Below are 22936 nucleotides of genomic sequence, written 5' to 3' on the forward strand. Positions count from 1 at the left end.
CAGAGGCTTAATCAAACCGAGGTAGAAAGAACAAGACAGAGGTAATTTCTTACACAAGTTTTGATTTTTGTTTTGTTTTAAACACTTTTACAAACACATATAACACTTACAGATAGAATCTTGGAATGTAACATAGGATCTGTAAACATTTCCAGTCTACCAGCTGTAGTAATAGTTCTTTAATTCCCGCATTTGGATAAAGTGCTTCATACATAAGGCTATTTGAGCAAAGCAAAGATACAGGATATTCCAGGCAGGCAAAATTCACACCCTCTGAACAAGATTGTTTCTTCTTGTCTCCCTCCAGCAGTTGTGAATAATTTATACCACTCAAAAATGCCCTTCTTCATATGTTCAGTAAGCTACAGCTCAGACTTTGAGGATAGCAGTTAACACCTTAGAATCTTCCTTTTCTTTTTGTGCTGCACAGAGTTACTTACAGAGGCTTTAATACTCACTGCTGCTTCTGGCAGAGCAGTAAGGGTTTCTGGCTGTTCTAACAGAGAGAATGGCTTGAGGCAAGTACAGGAGAGAGAATAAGCACAAGGGGATAGGCAGCTTGTAACAGGACACAAGGCCTTAGTGCAAGGCATGAAAGGGAGTGACTGGCAGCCGATACCTGTTATGCTATTTCAATTTATTACCTGGTGGAAACTGTAAATTGCATGGTGAAAGAGCAAATTATGTTCTTTTCCTCCAGGAGTTCAGGTAGGAGGAAAACAAGCGCAGTTCTGGCCTGCATTTCTATTTGCTATCCCCTCTCCTGCAGTCGGTTCAATCCTTTTATGAAGATGCTTTCACCAGCACCAACGCTCAGCTCGTGTCAAAGTAGTGACGTTATTGCTCCTGCTGCAGCGGTGGAGACTGATGTGTCTTAAGTAAGTTCTGTCCCCAGCTGGTGATCTTTATCTTTTAGGAAACGGCACAAACCAAAGATTGTAGATTAACCTGTTACAAATTACACCCTTGCATGATCAAGAGCAAAAGCACTGGAGTGCAGCAAGGCACTGTTGAAAACCTGTTAAAGTTTAGGAGAAGCAACTTGCAAGGAAGATGGAAGGAGAGGGAAAGAAGGCTCAAAGGTTAAGGTTGTATTAGTTCGGAAAGCCTTTCAACACACAATACCAGTCGAAAAGCCTGTGTATTGCCACTTAGCAGCGTGAAGCAGAGGAGACCTTAGGAGTGACAAAAACATATAGCCCTTTTAATAGAACATTTTTCAGCGAAAGTTTCAGGTTCTCAGCCATTTGCTGCTTTGGCACCTCCACAACAGATCTGACAGACACTGACAGAAAGGTTGGAGGCCTTTTCTATCATTACCAATTTGAACATGTTAAAGTCCCCGTGAGCTCGAGCAGTTCACAGAAAGCTTCCATTCAAGAAGGCACATGAACTCTTTGGCGCTGTGTCTTACAGAAGCATCAGTTCTTGAGTAGGCAGCATGCACTCTTCAATTAGTCTTCTGGTTTGCTTAGTGTTTATTGCAATCTACCCAGCTACCGGCAGTGGAAGCAGCTTCAGGAAGGCTTGTTCGCACCCCTGCACATCATGAGGCCGTTGGCTGCAGAAGGCAGTAGCATAGCAGTAACTAGAACCGTTTCCCCTACACTGACTGGGGTGGACAGACAACCCGTTCCCTGCTGCATTCCTCTAGGGGAAAGAAGCTGCACTTGATACCGCTCTCCAAGTCTGACAGATCCCTAAACTAAACAGGACAAATACAGTAAGGAAATCCCTCACATACTGGGGTAAACAGAACACTGCTATTTGCACACTGACCAGTCTCCCAAAAATAAGATCTGCAGACTAAGGGCTGTATGAAATAGTGTATGCGTGTGTCTAGGAATGAGACGGAGTTTGGCAGCCTAGTATGGAATAAACTCCTAAAGTGCCATTAGCTGTCTCAGCTTGGAGAAGCCCAGGCCTCTGTTCTCAATAGGTGAGCAAAGCAAAATCAAAGCAAGAAAACACCACCCTAAAACTGCTCTCCCCAAAGAGACCAGGGCTGGCAGTGGAGGGGAGGATGTTTTCTCACAGCCATTTGTAGTTCATGTCTCACCGGACAAGGCCAGCGTGCGGGACAAAAGGCTCAGAACAGAGCTAACATTTTGATTGCTATAAAAATCTCTTGATAATGCATTCTGAGCAAGATTGTTAAAGACTCCCTACACACCCTTTAAGGCCCAGCATTCAAGAAATTCACCCACAGCAGCACCACATTTTCAGGGGTGTAACAGTTCTGCCAGTCTCATGAAACTGGGCAAATAACTTACTACCTTGTGCCCAGCTAATGAAACTAATCCGTAATTTCCACCTGGACTAGGTAAAGCTTCATGTTGCAAAGAATTTTCTAAATAATTAAAAAAAAAAAAAAGAAAAAAATAAGAAAAAAGGAAAAAAGCTTGCGTGATTGGAGGATTTAAATATATTTCCTGTTAATGGGGAAGTTCCCCAACAGGAAAAATACTGTAATGGTTCCAGTTTGACAGCAAGCACTCATCCTTGTTAATGTGCTTCCTTTTACCCACTCAAAGGAAATGCTAAGAAGCCAACCTCCAAATTCCCCTTGGGCAGCTATTTTGGCCCCAGAGAAGTTTGGTTCAGGGGACTCCTGTTCACATAGAGTTTTGCTGCATACGTTTGCAGTTTCTTCACTTATCAGTCTCTCTGGAGGATATGCACAATTTCCCCTAAGGTAACAGGGCATTCAAGTTCTCCTCCCCCATGAGGAAAAGTCACTGGAGATTCAAAGTGAAACATGGAGAATGTTTAGTCCCTTTATCACAATCACAGACCATTCTGAACCCCCCCACCAAGGACTGCGCTATTTTTAGTGACAAAGAACCATCACTTAATTGCCTTCTCTCCTCCACAAACACAACCCAGTGCTACCCAGAGCCAGAAAAAAGAACAGCAGTAACATCCTGCCAAACACTGACTTCTTGCTAATGAATTTTATCAGCACTGGGTCTCAGCCTGCTGGTGTAACAGGATACTTCATCTGATCTTAGACCAAAGAAAACAGCAGCCTTTGGGACAGAAGCTCTCCGACAGTCCTAAACAGCAACTCAGCAGATGGATGTCAGGACTTCCAGAACAAAGTAAATAAGCTACCTTGTGGCAGTTCTGCTCGTACAGTGTAAGTGGTTTACAACTAAGGAGTGTTGTATTCTATTATTTTCTCATTTATGCCAGGCAAACTCCTCCGAGTTTCAGAACCCAGTCATCTTTGGCCCCAAACTGAACAATACAAGCCAGTCCCCAGGCTGCCTGACGAGCCTCGCTGGGGAAACCCTGTCCCACAGCAGCCCCGGGCCCTGCCCAGCTGGGCTAGCAAATCCAGCCACTGCATTCGCGTATTTTGCTCTAAGGTCTAGAAGTAAGAAGACAAATCCAGACACCTAACAATGGGATGGGGGATGGCTTTCAGGTTCCCTTATGCACTTATGCCCCTAACACAGGCCCTCCCGAGCTTAAAAGGCAACGCATCTCTGCTACAATCAAGTGCTTCAGATATCCTGATCATTTCAGCACTTCAGAGACACGCAGAGACGCGTGAGCACGCAGCTGGAGGACTCCCGAGTACAAGACGCAGAGACATCAGCAACTCCACAGCACTCGCTGCACCAGGTCACATCCTGACCCCGTGAAACGTGTCTGCAGGATAACGAACATCAGCTCTGCCCCAGAGCGTTTCAAAATTAAGAGATTGTCTGTAGATCTGTATGTTCAGCCCCACATCTAGTCTGTCTAAATCAGAGAGCAGCTCAAAGCAGCAGTATTAAAAAAAAAAAAAAAAAAAGCTGTTTGGAGGATCCATTCTAACATCTGGAGGTAGAGGTCCCACCCCTGCGTTGATTGCACTCCGTGCTCCATGCTAGATGCTCAGAGCATTAATTGGAGAAGAAGTTTCCCTCTGGAGGCGATAATGGTGGAGTTGGCATATTGCTAGATGCCACGAAGAGGCAGCTCAACTTCGGCTTCAACTCATTCCAAACTTTACTCATCTGTGAGTGGAAAAGGAGAGAAAACAGATGTGACAATGTGACAGGTAATTATGTTATCACACCGTGTTTTAGCAGCAGTTTCAGCGCACTCAAAAGCGCAACAGAAATTTGCTAAGCATTTTGGGGAAGTCCAGTGGACTGAGATTGTCCGTTTTATACTAGGTTGGTGCTATGATGCAGCTCTCCGAGCACTTTATTGAGCGTGCATGGAAGGGAGACCTTGGGCAAATTCCTTCACTGCACGGAAGGAAGGGAGCTGAAAGAGGTCAGACTTTTCTAACATAACAAATGCAAGACAGTCCAAGCACAGGGGATGCTGAAGGTCATATTTAGGAGTTAACAAAAGGAAGCTCTCGAATTCAGAGCAAAAAAAAAGGAAGTTGTTCCTCGACATGTATTTTCTGTGTAGCAAAATCAAAAAAAATCCTAGATTCATGCAGGAAGCACACATCATTCACTACAGAACAGCTAGTTAGTTAATGGCTGGGTCTTCAGCTACCTGCAGGGCAAGGCCATCTACAGATGGGAGAAGAAGAAAAAGAAACACGTAGTAACTTGCTGCAAGAAGTCTCCTAGAGGGGTTAGAGGCCCTAAAGTGTGAAGACCTTGGCTGACACCATGAAAGAGCCCATTTGGACAGATGGCAGAAGGAGGAAGGCCCACAGGTGAAAACAAGTATGTTCAAATTCCCATTAATATTTTGGGAAAAAGAACACAGTCCGGTAGAACTCACCTCTTTGTGACCCTGGATCTGGGAGTTGACAAAGGCCCCCAAAATGTGAGACGTGAGAGGCAGATAGATGTGGATAAGCTGTGTCTCCTGGTGCAGGCAATACAGAGAGAAGTAATTCCGCAGCTCCATGGTTAGGATGGCATTTTCTTGCTGAAAGAAAAGGAACTCGGTGAAGTGCATTGCCAGGAAGAGGGTGCCAAGCAGGGAAACAGAAAGAGAAAACAGCATTCCTCACCATACTAGCAATTCAAAATATACCAAAACCCTAAAAAGCATTTCCTGGACCCATTTGATATGACAGTGACTGCACTTTCCATCGTGCAGACTTGCTTTCCACAGCTCCAACAAATGACATTTTGCTGAAGAGCCAGCAATAAGCGTCAAGGAAAATAGAACGTGTCTTCCTTGTAGCACAGCAGGTAGCTCAAATTACCTGAAGTGTAGGATACTCTTTCAGACTAATGGCTTTCTGCAAACATGACTGAGCTACATAGTGGCACCATTTCAAAAGTCCAGTACCACCCTCTGCTCTCCCAGTCATCTGCGCTACCTCCACAATCCGAGACTCCAATTGCTCCACCGACTCTGGTTCTTTGTTCTGCACAGTGGCACTCATCATCTGCTTCTTCATCATACTGTACTTATGCAACGCTCGCTGGTGCTTGTGCAATACCCCCTTCTCATGTCTTTCACACAGGTCCTTAGTGGGAAAAGGGAAAAACAGGTACTTAGGGGAAGCTAAGAGACAGCAAGCACACAAGCCAAGCACATCAAGAACACAAACACACGGTCACACTTTATGCAATTTCTACGCTGCAGATTTCTCTTTCTTTGTTTTCAAGAGGGTCAAAAAAACATTGGCAGCTAAGAATTCAAGAAACAAAACTGCTTGGACCCAGGCCAGCAAGCTTAAGAGGCAATCTGGAGCATCACTTCTGCCAACACTCTGGATCTTATCAGGCCTCTTATCTTTTGTGCCCTTCTCAATATTAATTGCTAGCAATTAACTGCAGTAAGAGCTTGCCAGTGCCCTTCTATTTCACTTCAGGCCCAGGAATGTCAGGGGAGGCTGGCACACAAAATTTCAGTGGGTGCTTCTAAAAGAAACTTAATACTAACCTTTCAGTCAAAGGCACAAAAGTTCTCTCACTTATAAATGAACTCAGCTCTCCATGAACAAACCACTAGTTACTGAACTCACTGCTTTAACTCAAAGGCAGCCAAAACTAGAAAAAAGTCAGCCAATCCATATAGTTCAAGCAGTCATATTTTTCAGTTCCTAAGAGAGTATGACATTTGGCGAGCTCTCATCATAAGATGAGCTGATCAGTAAGGCTACAGAGCTAGCTATGGCCTACAGCCACTCCCCTCCCTCTGCCACATGCCCAGTTTGCCTCTGAACTGGCCTCCCAGACAGTTTTCCATCCAGTTGGCGTTACACCCTCTAAAAAGCACAAGCTTGCTCCAAACAACATTCTCATTGGCAGAAGAACAAGCAGAGCTCACTTTATAGGACTGGAGTAAATCCAGGAAAAGGTTCAGCTTCTCCACCACATCATTCTCTTCCTGTTTACCCTAGAAAACAAGGAAAAAGTACATTTGACGTAAGCCTGGCAAGAACCAACATCACAGTTTTCACATCTTTACACCACGCAGCCCCTCTGCTGTATTCTCCAGGGTACATCAGCGCTTACACAACTGCATCAAGAGTCTTTCAGATGGCAGTGGATTGTTAACACTTCAGTATGCAGAACAAAGATCTGACTGGAGCAGGAACAGCTTTTCCAATTGACTGATCATTATAACAAGAGGAGTTAGTTTCACAGGCCTGCGTGTCAGTCCTTTCAGCTTCCTCTGCCTGGAATTTCTTGCTCTTGCAGATTCTTTCAATCTTTCATCTTCCTTTCTAACAAGATAACTAATCCATTAAGGCTATAAATACCCACATGTTCCCTGTAATAGCATGCATCAGAAGGCACAGACGAGACATCAAGCCAAACTGAACTACTTGTTTTTTTATTTTACTAAATACTGTCTTTTCTTCCTCTCTCAATTGAGCTCTCTGGAGCATAAACTCTGGAGATAAAGACCTGGTCTGACTGATCTACGAAAGCATGCTGAGTATTTCAACACAATGAGATGGAGAGGTGAAGACAAATCTATTACTTTTTCTTCCCAGACTGTCATGTTCTCACATTATTGTAACAGTCATTATCACACCGCACACCTACACAGGAATATGATGCTTCTGTCTGAAAGACTCTCATGTAATGCTTAAGTACATCAATGTCAAAATTTGATACAGAAGCAAGTTCTACTGGATTCTCTGTAGCAGATCAGTAAGAACACAGGACTTCTAGACAGATCAGTACAGTAACTTGACTTGTCCAATAACCTTTTGAAATCAAAAACCAAAGCCAGCTTTTCTCCTTTTTTTCCCTTGTCCACTATATTTTTTTCCCATTTAAATACAGACCAGGCTTTTCATTCAAGCTCGAACATGCAAGCTAGTGCTTGAGGCCCGTGAATTTGGACTACAATCTCCCTCTTCACGTGCCTGTATCAGAGTTCATGGCTCAGGATGAAACTTAAGGCAGCAACGCACCTCCTTCACTTTGCAGAAAGCAGGAGGAAGTAACAAAACAGAGAACTCACCTGCTGCACAGCCTTATCTGCCAGAAGCGCAAATTCCACAGACAGACCCTTCAAGGCTTGTTTCAGAGTCCCCCACGTACTATTATTCAAAGCAGCCCAGGAAGGAAGCGGTGTAGTGTCTGAGCCCAATGCACTAGGAGAAGATAAGTAGGAGACAAATCTAGGAGACCAACTCCACTATGCAGATAAACTTATTTGCAGAGAGCAGGTCAGAGTTTCAAATCTGCTTAAATAGATTCCAGTGCTGAGCTGCTACTGCACAATCACAAACGCACAGCTGTGTATATACTAGGGGAAGAGGCAGTAAAACCAGTACCTGAATGTCAGGATATTTTTATTTTCTTTTTCTTGCTCTATGAGACACAACCTTAGTGGAAAGCATGCATCTTCTTTTATAGTAAGAAAAATTTTATTATGATCTACAGCATGCACTGAAATACCTATTCTTACCAAATCACTTGCAAGTAAATCTTATAAGAGTTTTGAGTTCTGTAACAACAGTAGAAACATTCACATTAGCAAACCCTCAACCTCCCAACCTACCTTAGCTCCTTTCCAAATATGAGAAGATCCGAGGCATTATCAATGGCTCGAGAAGCTATCCTCTCTGCACGGTCCCGAAGCTTATAAAAGCTATTATAAATATTTCTGATGAGCTCCCTGCTGGCAGCAAACTGGGCTTGCATATCAGCTGGAAGGAAGTCCTGGAGAAGAGCAAGACAGATTACAAGTGGACAAATTAGAAGCACGTTCATATCTACTAACTGTGGGCACATCATAGAGGCAGCAGAGACACAGGTTTCCCTCTTGTGCTCGCTCTCTCACACCATGCTGTAAAAAGCCTGCAGAGATTAGCTTCACAATTTAGGTGTCCACATCAGATGTCATACAACTACCCCAATTTCCAGAAATAGGTTTGAATACCAGGTACAGACAGAGCTCGCAAAATCTGCAATTCTACTATGCAGTGAAAATGGGGTTTGTGATGTTTCAAGCTCACCGGTTCTGATCTGCAGCTACTAGCAGCCAGCCCTGCCAGCCTAGCAGAGTCAAGCATGTACTGAAAGTTCAGCTCTTTTTGACCTGTCCATCACTGGTAAAAGCCTGAATTAAGCTCCAGTTGCAAAACCTTCTGCTAGCATTGCAGGAACCTGAACAACCTGAAATCACTTTAAAATTGCTCAATGAACATAGCAAATGTATATTTAAAACCTGCCATAGCACTAATCACTGGGATAAACGGATATGTGGAGAACTTGTAACTAACTTCTCTGTAACAGTCCAAAGTACTCTCCCACAGGGAGAAGACGACAGACAGAACGAGGGCATGAACACACAGGGAAGACATCAGTCTAAGTATTAGTTGTTAAATTGTGCAGTACGTGCATTTGTGTGTTTGTTATGCAAGGACAAGCAACTACTGAGAAACATGGTCTGAGCAGGATTCATTGTTTAATCTTTATCATATTCCTGAATCAGCATTTAGCTAGAAATATCAGGGCCTTAAGAGTCAAATATTTATTTGATCTTTTCAATAAAATTACAAGTTTAAAAGTCCTTCAAACTTCGGAAACAACTCTCTCCTACCTAAGGTCACCATCACTCAACAAATGCCATAACTGATCCACCTGGATGAAAGAGCCATTGAAACCAGAATAATACGCTGCAAGAAAATTATATACCTACCTTGGCCTGAGTAGCTAATCTGCAGGTCATAAATTCATCTCCTACTCCCTGAACCAGCTCTCTTAGCTTATTCTGTACATCCTGGAGAAGACACAGAATCAAGTGAGCACAGAAGAACAAAGTAATGCATGGAAGCTCACACAGGTCTCAGATATATCGCAATAATAAGGCACAGCTTAGCAGATACAGCTTTACCCAGGCTAGGTTTAATTTAAGGAGAAGTATAATATGTATTCCCTTAAGAACAGTTACCATTTTCAAAATACTACCCTCCTGGCATTCAGTGAAATTATCTTCCACTTTCTAGCTGCAGAAATATCTACTGAGAGGAAATTCACCTCATCATGGGGAGCAACAATGCGTATGTCAAAAGCAGTTCTAAACTCTCCGGCCAGCAACGCAGAGATGATCTGCAACCTCAAGACTGCTGCTAACAATTACTTACTGAACCACTGAAGGACAGAAAGAGTTTCAAGAGAACATCTTCCGAGAAAGGGGGATGTCGCGCCACCAGGTTTATAAAACGCTTCAGCGCTCTCCTCCTTGATTCTATGAATTCTCGATCAGCTACAAGAAGAAACAACAAATTTAAATTAACACACAAGACGTTACAGCTAGTCAGAAAGAGAAAACAGAAAGCACTCAGTCCAATAATTTATTTGCACTTATAACCCTGGCTAAAGCACTGCAACAAACCCAAAGAATGATTACCTGTAGTCTGTCAGCTGCCTAAAACAGATCTTTTGGGTTGACCACCAGAACAAATATTCCTTCAAGTGATTCTTCACACCTTATTGAAATCCAGCATACAAAAATATATGTGGGTTTTTTCACAGGGTAGGTCAGGTACGCAGGAACAACAACCAAATCTAAGGCAAGAAGCCTCCACTTACAAACCATGGCCATACAAGGGTTTTTCTTCCTCTGAATCAGTTCCATAGCTGGTCCCCAAAGGGAATCTCAATTTGTTTGCGAGTCCTGGGAAATGCACAGCACGCTGCTTCATGCAACTGCAAAGATCACTTTGCTACTTGCAAAGTGAACATCCCACAAATAATTTGAGGCTTTTGCTCACTAAGCTAAAGAACCACCTTCAATGTGCTGTACCCTCAACAGTCCCTCCTCCACACTTCTAAGCATTTGGGAGCTGGAGGGAGAAAGAATGGGTGGGGTTTTTTTAGCTGTTTGTTCAAGATCAGTGCCCACCTTTTTCACTCAAAATATCAGAAAGTACTTTGGAAGACCTGCATGGCAACACATCTGCAGTACATCCACCCAAAGCCCTTGCTTCTCAAGCTAAAAACATTCCGCTCGTCTTCCTGAAACAGGAAGAGTTTCAATCTGGCAATATTGCAGTACAGCAGTAAATCAAAAAACCCTGGAGTTTTTCAGGAAAGATGAAAAATTAAACTAAAATAACTTAGAAGGAAGAGAAAGCAGCACAGAACAAAATTAAAGGCATGCTCTTACCCAACACACTCATATCCTGAAAGAGCATTACTCTTCTGCCTCAGTTTTAAGTTGGTATCTTACTGGCTACATGGACTCTCTATAACGATCCTTTGATTTTTCTGTCATTAAGGCTACGTATCTTGATTTTGCTTTGTTCGTATCTTAGCCTACATCAAGATTTCTGAAGTCACCTACACATTTCCCACCTGTTCTGCCTTAGATTGCTGCTATCCTCCAGCATGAGCAGAGCAGACTTCCTTCATCTGACAGACAGATGAAGACAGGCTGTCATGAAAATAAAGTGCAACTTTTTAGATGAGTACACAGAGTATCAAAAGCACAAAGCTTTGCCATCCCACTCTGGGACTAAGGAGGTTGCAAGAATCACACTAATCCATCAAATCCTGCGTCCTGCAATTCCATTTGACAGTCCATTAACCTACTCAGAAGCAAGAACTATTCATTCCATTTCCTTCTCCTGTTTGTAGCTTCTATTAAGACCATTTACACAGCTTGTCTACATGCGGTCACTGGACTAAAGGCAATCAATCACCACTCTGCCTTAACAGTTTTGGATTCCATTAGGACTCTACTTCTAGCACTGTCTGGGAAATAATTCTATCATTTTTTTCTTAAACATACAATATCTGCGGGAAGAAATGCGCTGGTGAACGCACAGAAATACCAACACACCAGCAATGCAAGGAAATAACACTGACAAACAAAATACATATATTAGTAGCTGCTTTCAGGCATCCTCTCTCCACCAAAATTCATCAGAGAAGGTCACTTCACTTACAAGTGTTGCATGAAGTGGAAATTCTGGAAATTCTGGCCGAGAACACTGAATCAGGCCAAATTCAACAGATGGATTTTCGCAACCTCAAAATAAAGTTCTTCACAATTTACACCCCATCGTAAGAAAACTGTTGTAGCTTTTCAGAACTATTACTTTGTTCCATTCCAGTTCATTATAAACCCCGCTCTGCTCATTCTTTAGCAGTTCCTCTTTACTGTAGCAACACACAGACCCCTTGACTGAAACCAATTACTTATTGAAACAAGTTCAGCTTAGCAGCACAGGCAAGAGACAAAGACAGTGAAAAGCTTGTTCTTTTGCAGATAAAATAGAAAACAAGACAGGATTTTACTGTTATGCAAAATTCGAAACAATAGAAGTTTAAAACCAGTGCTAGCATTTCAGATTAGTCAAAAATGGACCAGAAGCAGGTTTCAGTCTTGGGATACTTCACTGGTAACTAACAGCTAAAATGTGTTTGAATGAACTGCCAGTGATACTCAATTTTTAGTTTCTGATTATCCTTTTTGGCTCCTTTTCAGAACAGGAAAAAATGGGAGATAACTACTTTAATGCAGCTGGCCTGCATCATAAAGCTTCTGCGCAAGGCAATGCTGCAACGTGCAGCACTGGAGCTGCTCACTGAACACCACTGTGTTCACCAGTCCCTTCTAGGCGTGTATGAGGTCAGGACCCTACAGCAGCTCAACAGGATCAAGTACAGTCTCACCAGAGAAGTACTTCTGTTGGTTTTACGCAATCAGCTCCTCTGCACTTTTAAGCCTTTTAATACAGATTTTATTTTAGCCTGTACTCTTCTCTCACTGAAGAGAACTTTTAAACATTTATTTTCAAACTATCCTAACCCTGCTTGCACTACGACCCCTCCAGTCAAAAGAAAGACCCAGATTTACCTCCCAGCATCCTCTTTGGTGGAAGTGCTGGCACCATACGATAGGGGAACTTCTGCAGCAGCATCTCATGGAACACCACAAAATCGTTGTATCGCCTATAGACCGAGCACTTGAATCTCTGCAATAGAGCAATGCAGGGGAAAAAAATAAATCAAAACACAGGCTGGACAATCAGCAACATTTCCATGGGTTTTTTTGCCATCAGTTGCATTTAAAAAAAAAGGAAGAAAAGAAAGAAATCACACCCAGAGATTCCAGAATGACTTATTTCTTATCTTTAGAGGCCTTGTGCTGGGAAGTAGGAAGAAAAGATTCCAAAGGTAGCCACCTTTCAATTATGAATAGACATGGTCTTCTTCTAACTACAGTCCTTTTGAGAATAAGATTTTCAGTTAAAACCTAAGTCAGATTCCATTCAGAAACAAGATGAGTGAGACAACAAAATGGAGAGGAAAAGGTTTCCCAAGAAATTACAAATATCCCTAAATCTCCTGCACTTCCATATCATTACTTCTCAAACTCTGTGGTCTTCCAAATTAGACAGAACATTTAGAAAGAATGCTGACACTCTGAAAGTGCTCTGGAGAGCAATTTTCTTGAGGTACTGCAAGTCCCTGAGCTCCAGCTCTTAGGAACTCTCTCTCTAAATTAGTTTCAAATCCAGAGGTGGCAAAACAGTCTTGGATCATGTTAAGTAGTAGCCCAAACAACTGATGTTTTAAGTGAACCTCACAAATGAGACTTCTCACTGATGTTAGATCTATAAACAAAGATTGAAAGTGCCTTTAAAACCTTAGTCCTTCTCTCTGCATTTCTTAGATCGATATGTAGAAGAGGCCAAAGAAACTGGTTTTGCATTCCAAAAGGAGTTAGGGAGCAGCTAGAACAAGACACTTAAGAGGCAAAAGTCATTTAAAAATAATAAATACCTAACAACCCCCCAGACTCCACACTCTATTTCTACAGATTCAACTGCTGGAGCAGTTAATAAGAAATACCTCGCTACATTTGCATTGCACATCATCCACCACTTATTGTGGCACTGTGCATTTTCAAAAATAAAGCAGTGAGCCATATAACTGGCGTATGACACCAGCCCCCGGGCCTCCCTGTCTGCTTTGACATCTGATGTTGATTTGCGTGCAGATGTTAGATGAAGCTCAAGGCCAAGCTATGCTTCTTTCTGAGGAAGTATCATTCTACAGCTACAAGCGTAGGAGAGATGACATCAACTGAAATGAGTTGGCAACGGGTTCCTAAATTCAAAACCTAGAGAGACCACCAGCATCACCGAGTCTCATGCCCTGAAATTACAGGAAAAATAAACTTGAGTCTTAGAAAGCCCACAGAAGCATTCACTGTGTCCACCCTTTCCACCTCACAACAGTCTCTGACAAACTTAAGGACCAAATATCACTACAGACAAGTGACCCAAACGTGTCTCTGAATATGTACAACCCTGACTACAACAGTTTGAGCGCTACCCAGTAACTGATGTCGTGTTGGCCTGGAAGGTATAAATTGCTCACAGTCTATTTTGCAGAGGACAGATTTCCTTCTTAAAAAAACACGCAGAAGCTATTGGAGAGCTATTTCACTGGCCACTCTGTAAATAGGAAAAGACACACCATCTTCAATATTCTCTTACCCTAACAGTGGAACCTACAGGTCAGGATTGGGACAAGCAAATTGGAAGCGTCCTACGCTCAGTGGGGTTTGCAGCACCTTTTCTGTTTGTAAAGGAGTTCAGTTTAGCCCTGCCAATGCACTTTCTTCACTAGCTTGCAATATCCAGTCAACTACACCAAACCATTACGAAAACATTCCATTTTTGATGTTATACACCTGCTTTTGTCCAGGTTTCAAGCAAGTAGATGGCAGACCATCCATCAAATCTGTCAGAAGATGCTCCATAGTGCAGAAGCCCAGGTCAGGCAAGCAGAGTGTTACTGCCACAACCAATCTACTCAAAACAAGCAACACCCCGACACGTCTATCTAATCAGTCAAGACTTTGCTAACAGCAGCTGCACAAACACTCTTAAGATGCCACATTCTCGCTATGACCAATACTTCACATTACCTTGCTGGAAACCTCGTATTCCACATGTTTCAGAAAAAGGCCCTTCTTCTCAGGTATAAGCTCCACCTGCACACTATCCTTGCTCAATAGCTCTTGTAGGGTGTGGGAAAGCAGCAGTGGATTTCCCTGGGGCGCCTGCATTAGAAACTCTTCCGGTTCCCTCGGTTCATTTACTGGAGGCTTTGTCAAATCTAAAAGACAAAAAGGGGAAAATGGTCCAGTAGACCCGATAAGATTAAGCAAAAGAAATAGCCTTAAAACATTCTGTTCCCTCACTCGGTGCTCCCACAGTGGTGCAACACAACCAGAGCAACTGTCAAGCCACTCCCCAAGGAGGTTATGCTACTTCGCACACGTTCAAGACGTTGGTACCTCCCTCTACAACACCCGAGAGCACCACCAATTACACTGAGTTGGAAAGACATCTCTACTAAGCAAAAGAATCACAGGCCAAATTTGTTCTGTGAATCAGCTAAGAGGCCTGCATTTCCTGTCTGTCCAGCTCCCACCACAGCAGGATCTGCCAAAGTGAACAAAACTCTAGCTCAGCACTTTTGGATCCTGCCTAGAACAACTCATGGAAGCAAAGAAAATACGTTATTTCACTGCACTGCAGAAATTCAATGCATTAATTTTACATATCGTTACAAAGGAAGGAGACAGTTTATTTGACATAATGCTATTAAATTCTATGACAGTCTGCTACAGCGGGCAGGAATTACAGTAACTTATGATGTCAATATGCTCAAGAGCAGGGGAAAAGGTTCCTAATAAGAGCTACCAACCCAACAATTCCTTAGTCACTATAAGCTCTGATAAAATCTTTCAAATATACCTATTTTGCTGCTTGTAGCTAAAAAACAAACAATTTTTTACAGTGAATTCTATCATAGCTGGAAGCTGTGAACAGAGAGATTCTGATTCTCAGTCAGATGCAAAAGTGAAAAAAAAAAGATGCCTCTTAAGAATATGACCCTGGAGGACAAACTGCATCAAAGGGGCAAAGATGATGACTCAGAGTGCCCTCTTATCGCATGACTTACTGCAGCCTATTATCTCAACCTGACTTCATAACTACATATATTAAGCGACCATAAGACTGTTTAAAAACAGGGTGAAAAATGTGGATATAACCCATACCCGAGTTCTGTTCTCCAGTCTGGAACAGATGGGTTGCTCCCTCTCTGCATATGGCTGTTTAAGAGGGATACTGCACACAAGTTCTCTTCGAAATCAAGTTGAATCCACTGATGAAAAGTTACCTAGAAAAGCTAGGTGATATTAATCATCCCTTCCTTGCCATTGTGCAGAAGCTATTCTCCTTCTTAAACATATCTCAAATTCTGAGAACACAAAAAAGCAGCATCACTACAGAAGTACGAATCAGCTTTGATACATAGTTTAAAAAGTTGATAACTGTGTAAGAAATTAACTCAGGGAAGATAAACTCATATTCTTAACTTGAAGGCTCCGACCCCCCCCGACAGGGATTTCCCACCTGCTCCTTCACGTGGTCTAGGCCCTGATACATGGGAAAAACAGGTAATCTCTGATTCCTCAGACACACAGCTTCAGAACAGACGCTTCATTCTCTGATCTGTAAAATGGCTTAAGGAAACCAAATCAAATCCAGGACAAATGACCTTATCCCACAGGTCTCATCAGGCTTTAGATTCCTGCTAATGTGACTCAGAGAAGCAAGTCTTAACACCTCTGCTTTAATAGACAGATGTATCACCTACTAGCCTCGCCTACGTAGCAGCTTCTAAAAAGTTCCAGCTACCTGCCAGAAATCTGTGGTAAGACAATGCAAGCTAATTCAATGTTGACAGGGGATTCTGCGGGATGAAGTGATAACTTACCTGTACAGCCATCAGACAGATGCTGAACTGAGAAGGAAAGGAGAAAAGAAAAATCAGAATACAGATAGTGAGGCAAAAGATCTTCTAGTGTAGAAATATCCTTGCTCAATTGCCCTTTCATGGGGGAGCAAGGGATAATAAACGCCACTATCAAGAGGAAGCATCAAAAATACACACAGAAAGAACTATCGAAAAGGACAGGAAAGCTCAGCTCTCTAGAGCAGCGGTTCTCTGGGTGCACACTCTTGTAATTCTTGGTTTTAATTGCTCAAGACATACCAGCAAAATGCAACATGACACAGGAGATTTTATTATTCCTCCAATACACCCATGCACACAAATTCCAGTCCTCTGTGTTGCTAAAGTACCGGCTCAGGGTTCAGAGGCCACCACCGCAAGCCAGCCTCCTGCAGAGGGGATGGTCAAAATGCAACTCATCTATTTCCCCCAAGATCAGCGCCAATCAGTGCTAACACAACGCTCCTCCTGCTGATTGATTCACTCTCCCAGTTTTATATCTTTGTGCTGGCCAGCTAATAAAGTGGGGCTTTCATGGCACAACTTGTTCCCTAAACTGTGGCTCAGCCCTGTCTGGTAAACTTCTGAAACTCCCGGTGAGAAAAGAGAGGTATCAGGAAGAAAGATCTATATGATGAGCCACAAATCCTTCAGTATTTCACCTATAAGTTCTGAAAGCTGCAGAATGATCAGCCAAACTGATGCTGAGAAGGACTTTTTACAGTGACCTGAACCCACATAATCCTGTAAGGCAGCAACAGTGAAGCCCCACGGAGAGATCCAGACAAGACTCAGCATTCCTTTGACAATTCAACCACAGTGCTTCTTTCACTTGCAATACTTTGCCAATTTTCATCAAGTTAATCTCTAAATTTGCTTTCTAAAATTCACCTACAGGAAATACCTTCTCTTTATCAGCAGTTCACGCACATGGCTCTTCCTGAAATATTCTGTAGCTTCTCTAGGTCTCGACCTTGTCTAAATGCATACAAATCAGACAAGCACACAAACAAGTTTGAGTAATTATTATTTAATTAATAATCTCAGCATGCTTCATTTCAACAAGACAGCTACTCAGGGTGAATTTACGCCCTCAAACACTGGTCTGAGAACACAACAAGATGACTTTGGAACAGCTGTTAACCAGTTCTAGAAAACACTTACTGTGGCATTATCATTAGCCCTACAGAGCAATGTAGACTGAAGCTGTTCTGCAGCCCATTTTTCACTCCACTCACTAAAGAATCAATTCAGGAACAGCCTCAAGAACCCTGGCCAGGAATGGTGGATAATAGTGGGAACTCATTGGTATGAGCTCCTGTGTTCAACCAGTACAAGGATTTACATGCATTGCAACAAAACACTTAACGCTCCCCATCACGAGCTCTCTGCTGGAGAGCAGCTAATTTTGAAAACGTTCCCTTTGGTTTCAGCAGATCATTATCCAGTAAAGTTTATATACATAGAGCAGTAAGTGAATACAGAAGGGAGGCACAGAATGGTCCCCTGGAACACAGAGAAGCAAACAAAATCATCTTTTCATGCAGGCTAGCCTTTTGCTAAAGCAGATTCGCTCTGCTGTCAGTAAGGTATCAGTCAGTGGACTGGTACAAATTAAAACAATTTGATATAAAAGTTAAAAAGAATACATCTATGGATACATACGCAAACAAGCAGCCAACAAAATGACAAGAAATAAAAGTTTAAAGCAGCATTTGAAGGGTAGACTAATTTTTGTTTGGTTGTAATGGGAAAAAAGTTATGAAAACACGGCATAATACTTTTTTTTTTTTTCCTCAGTAACAAGTCAGGTAGCCTTTGGACCTAAAGGAGTTGAGAAACTTATCCCAAGAACAACTCAAACAGAAAGCTTCCCTACTTAATACCACATTTCATGCTTTAGTTAGCACCCGATGCTCATCACTCCCATTCACGCAAGTAGACAGCAATCTGCCTTCCACAGAGCTACCAGTTCCCTCAAACAATTTTTCTGAAATCATATATTTATGAAACCCAAAGTAGAATTTCAAGCGTCCAATCAGCTGCACAGAGGTTTTGCATGCAAGTAAGTGCATGTAGACGAGAAGGGCAATGCAAGGGCTGGAAACATCAGTGGTAAATCCCAATACAGATTTCCCTTCCTTATTTAAGTTCTGTCAACAAAATCTGGAGGCCTTTTGTCCATTTTACACACAGCTACTACTAACAACTCATTATTATAACAGGTGCTAATCAGCTAAATTTATCAGACACACTTAAGTAGAAGGTGCCATAGAATTACTTGTTATATTAGTAGCAGATTTTCTAGAAGGAGAAAGGAGTCAGAAAGGACACAAAGCCTTTAGGAAAAATAAGCTGATGACTTCTCTGTGATCACAGGCCATGACCCTGCAGAGCAGAGGTGATCGAGCTCATGGGAAATGCAGGTCAGTACGAGAACTGACTGTTTTCGTACATCGATACCTCAGATTTCTCCCTGACAAAAATAGAGGAAAGTCTTCACTACAGACTCCTGGGCCAGGAATACTAAAGCAGCAATGTAAATATCATTCATCAGCATTTCCCTTTCCTTTCTGTCTTCTCACGAAAAAGCCTCAGGAATTATGGAAATGCCTTTCCCCCTTATTGTGTCAAGCACATTCCTCTGTAATTCCAGAATCCAGAGTCCAAATCAACCTCTCAGAAAGCTGGTGCAGATTTCAACTACAACTTCAAAAAGGTTCCCTTCCCTGCCTGTTTTTGTTGTCCCTTTTAATTCTTACATCATTTGAAATCCCCTAAAAACAAGAAAAACAGAAGACCCACACAAAAAAACTCACACAAACAAAACTTTTTCCTATTCAGAGCTTTACAGATTTTTAAGACAAGTGTAGTGTTTTTTTAGGAATTTAAAACCGTACAATTCTTATTTAGAAAGAAGAAATGCAATATACCCAGACTTATGTCCAACATGGAAGAGTGTTCCGTATTTCTTATGGAGTTTAAGAATAGTAATCACATTTAGCTTCACTCTAATTAAGAGATGGTGCGATAGTGTCCTTCCTTCTCCCACCCAACAACTGACTTGTAAGTACAAGCTATGCAATGCCAAACCAACACAAGATAAAATAATGAATGTACTACCATACAATTAGATGTTGGAAAACAGGCTCTGATATTTTGGGTTTCTCCTTAGGGGAAAAAAATAAAACAAAAAAAAAAACACCACAACTTTCTCAGTGCAGCCATCAACCACGCATCCTGTGCTGGCTGGTCTGACTTGGTTTTGGGTTTTTTCATTTTGTTTCCTTTGTTTTTGAGGTCTTGGGGTGGTTATGGTTTGGGGGATTTTCTTGGTGGATGGGCGGTTGGTTCTTTTTTCCCAGAGTTTCAAATTGCTGTTCAGCACTTAGTGTTTTTCAAGATGAAGCAGAGAAGTAATGGCACAACTCAAAAACGGGCAGGTGAAGCTCCCCAAGCTTTATTTAATAATAATAAAGCACTAGTGCTTCTGCGCTCCCCTATAGCTGAAGGCCTCCAGCAGCTTCTCAAAATATCATAATCACATACTACAGCAAGAAAAGATGCCCAACGACAGTTATCTCCTTCCAACATCACAGAGTAAATCTGTGTCACAGAACAAAGAACCAACTTTAAGCCCAGTGCCCTATACTTCTAACCCTGCTGTTAAATCATCAAGTGATTAATTAAGCAATTTTCCAAGTCTGGGAATATAAAGAGCACGTTCCATTCATAAGTTAGCCAGGAAGCCACAGTCCCACGCTGTAGCAAACACAACGTTAAGTGAAAAGGAGCTACACGCATTGAAGAAACAACAGGATTAGGGGAAGAAAGTCCATTGAGGAATGTTCCCGTTTTTCACACCTAGCTCTAACAAAGAGGTTGGAAGTGTAAAAATTCAGATCCTAAAAGGTAACTCAACATGCACTTTTCTCTCTTAATTGTACTGAAGTACTTTTAACCCTGCAAAATAGAAAAAGATAGTATTAGGATGTGCTGCCACAGGAGTGCATCCACAGCGCCTATCGGGACTCTCATCGTTCCTCAGGAGATCCAGATCCTCCTAGAATATTCACTGACCTCCAAAAAGTTACACATAGGTGTAAAACTCCTAAGATGACTGCGCCTGCATTATGATGCCAGGAATAAGAACGTTCCTGCTTTCACAGCATTATTTTTCTTTTGCTAAGACCATTTTCTCAGTGTCCACAGTATCAGCTTTGGCAAAGAAAGCCAAGTTTTCTAAACCAGGCTGGGTGGATCAGGCAGCGATAGAAGCGGCACTGCCAGTGTGGAAGTTAACAGGTCTAAAGTTAACTACTCTACCCATAAACAACTGCATTACCTCTGCAAGGCTCCTGAAGTGGACAGCCAAGCCCTAACAGACATACCTGAACAAGCCCTCTCTTTGGAGCAGCAAGGCATCTTTTTCCACAAAGCCAGTTGTTCAATATCCCAGTAGCTTACATCAGTCGTAGAAAGAAACAGAATCATAGAAAAACTTAGGTTGGAAGGGACCTTTAAAGCCCATCCAGTTCCAAGCCCCTGCCACGGGCAGAGACACCTCAACCACTGGATCACGGGCCTCAAGCCCCATCCAACCTGGCCTTGAACACCCCCAGGGATGGGGCAGCCACAGCTTCCCTGGAAAAGCTGGGCCAGTGCCTCACCACCCTCATAGTTAAGAAATTCCTCTTTATGTCCAGTCTAAATCTGCCTTTCTCCAGTTTATCCCCATTGCCCCTATTCCTATCACCACAAGCCTTTGCGAACAGCCCCTCCCCAGCTTTCCTGTAGCCCCTTCAGGCGCTGGAAGGTCGCTCTAAGGTCTCCTCAGAGCCTTCTCTTCTCCAGGCCGAACACCCCCAACTCTCTCAGCCTGAAAACATTCCAGAATAGCTTATTTACGGCCATTATCTGCATCAGGAACGGTCACAGCCCTACCAAGAAGACACTCACGCTGACTCCTGAACACAATCCCACCAAACCGTTTATCCCCGGGTCAAGCTCCGCTATTTCTCACCTCTACGAGTTTTCCTTTGCGAGCAGAGCGAGAAAACGCTCCAGCGTGCCGAGCGGCAACCGCCAGCGTGGGACTCTGGAGAACTGACCCACCCCGCTCCCTCCGAGCTCTCTCTCCCTCCCTCTCCCCGTTACGCTCCCCGTGCGCTCCCTCCGCGCCCCGTTTCCCCCGAGCGCGCCTGACCGCGGGCTCCCCGGGGACGGCACCGGCCCCACCGCGGGGGAGGCCCCGGGGGACGGGAGGGAGGGGGAGAAGGGAGGGGAGGGAAGGGTCTCGGCGCCGCCGCCGCCCCGCACCTGCGCTGCCCGCGGGCGCCTCGCCGTCCATCGCCGCAGTCATGTGAGGCCGCGGCCGCCGCCGCCCTCCCCTTCCTCCGCAGCGCCCGCCCGCCCGCCGGGGCGGAGCCTCCGCCTCCCGAGCGCGACCCGCCCGCCCGAGGGACCCAGCGGGACGGGGTCTCGGCTGGACGGGCTGGGAGCTGCCTGCCGACCCCAACCCTCCTGTGGCTCTGTGATCGTTAAGTCCCCTCCAACACAAACTATTCTATGGTTCTTAAAGTCCCTTCCAACTCAAACCATTCTATGATTCTATGATCTTTAAGGTTCCTTCCAACCCAAAATATTATGTGATCTTTTAAGATCCCTTCAAACACAAACTATTCTATGATTCTATGACTCTATGATCTTTAAGATCCCTCCTACCCCAAACTGTTCTATGATTCTATGATCTTTAAGGTACCCTCCAACCCAAACTATTCTATGATTCTTAAGGTTCCTTCCAACTCAAAACATTCTGTGATTCTATGATCTTTAAGGTTCCTTCCAACCTGAAACATTCTATGATTCTATTATTCTACGATTCTATGATCTTTAAGGTCCCTTCCAACCCAAACCATTCTATGATTCTATAATTCTATGATTCTATGATCTTGAACGTTCCTTCCAACCCGAAACATTCTATGATTCTATGATCTTTAAGGTTCCTTCCAACACAAACTATTCTATGATTCTTAAGATCTCTTCCAACTCAAACCATTCTATGAGTCTATAATTCTATGATTCTATGATCTTGAACGTTCCTTCCAACTCAAAACATTCTGTGATTCTATGATCTTTAAGGTTCCTTCTAACCCAAAACATTCTATGAGTCTATTATTCTACGATTCTATGATCTTTAAGGTCCCTTCCACCCCAAACTGTTCTATGATTCTATGGTCTTTAAGGTCCCTTCCAACCCAAACTATTCTATGATTCTTAAGATCCCTTCCAACTCAAACCATTCTATGATTCTCTGCTCTTTAAGGTCCCTTCCAACCCAAACTATTCTATGATTCTCTAATTCTATGAGTCTATGATCTTTAAGGTTCCTTCCAACCCAAAACATTCTATGATTCTATGATCTTTAAGGTACCCTCCAAACCAAACTATTATATGATTATATTATTCTATGATTCTGTGATTCTTAAGATCCCTTCCAACTCAAAGCATTCTATGATTCTGTGATCTTTAAGATCCCTTCCAACCCAAACAATTTCAGCTGAGATCCCCACGAGTGCGGGTGCAGACTAAAGCTGTGTGTAAAATTAAAAAAGCATGGCATTATTCAAGCTGAGAGGCCCTTCAAATTATGTTTATACAGCAGTCAAGTGGAGAGTTTTGCACGCTCAGCACTTCTGAAAACTATGCTACACATTTTTTTGCCTATA

The 22936-nt window shown here is 42.9% G+C and overlaps 1 protein-coding gene across 1 annotated transcript; it reads right to left on the reverse strand.

Annotated features, from left to right (window-relative positions):
* Positions 1-42: 42 nt before the first annotated feature.
* Positions 43-21592, reverse strand: SNX8 (sorting nexin 8). The gene is made up of 11 exons (XM_069870460.1): positions 21528-21592; positions 14329-14519; positions 12247-12364; positions 9527-9648; positions 9082-9162; positions 7939-8099; positions 7396-7528; positions 6247-6315; positions 5291-5440; positions 4741-4890; positions 43-4007 (listed from the first exon to the last, which is right to left on the reverse strand). Exons 1-11 carry the CDS (start codon positions 21568-21570, stop codon positions 3894-3896), a joined length of 1332 nt encoding a protein of 443 aa, XP_069726561.1. The 5' UTR covers positions 21571-21592; the 3' UTR covers positions 43-3893.
* Positions 21593-22936: the final 1344 nt, after the last annotated feature.

This window comes from Phaenicophaeus curvirostris, chromosome 16 (assembly GCF_032191515.1).
Source record: "Phaenicophaeus curvirostris isolate KB17595 chromosome 16, BPBGC_Pcur_1.0, whole genome shotgun sequence".
Classification (NCBI taxonomy): domain Eukaryota; kingdom Metazoa; phylum Chordata; class Aves; order Cuculiformes; family Cuculidae; genus Phaenicophaeus; species Phaenicophaeus curvirostris.

What these genes read in the sequence shown, in the direction of transcription:
- SNX8 (XM_069870460.1), bottom strand. Translation starts at nt 21,570, where the DNA reads ATGACTGCGGCGATGGACGGCGAGGCGCCCGCGGGCAGCGCAG. An exon ending in GGCGCCCGCGGGCAGCGCAG is followed by an intron (nt 14,520 to 21,527) that starts GTGCGGGGCGGC and finishes TTTGTCTTTTAG; the next exon opens with ATTTGACAAAGCCTCCAGTA. An exon ending in ATATTTGGAAAGGAGCTAAG is followed by an intron (nt 7,529 to 7,938) that starts GTAGGTTGGGAG and finishes ATCTTCTCCTAG; the next exon opens with TGCATTGGGCTCAGACACTA.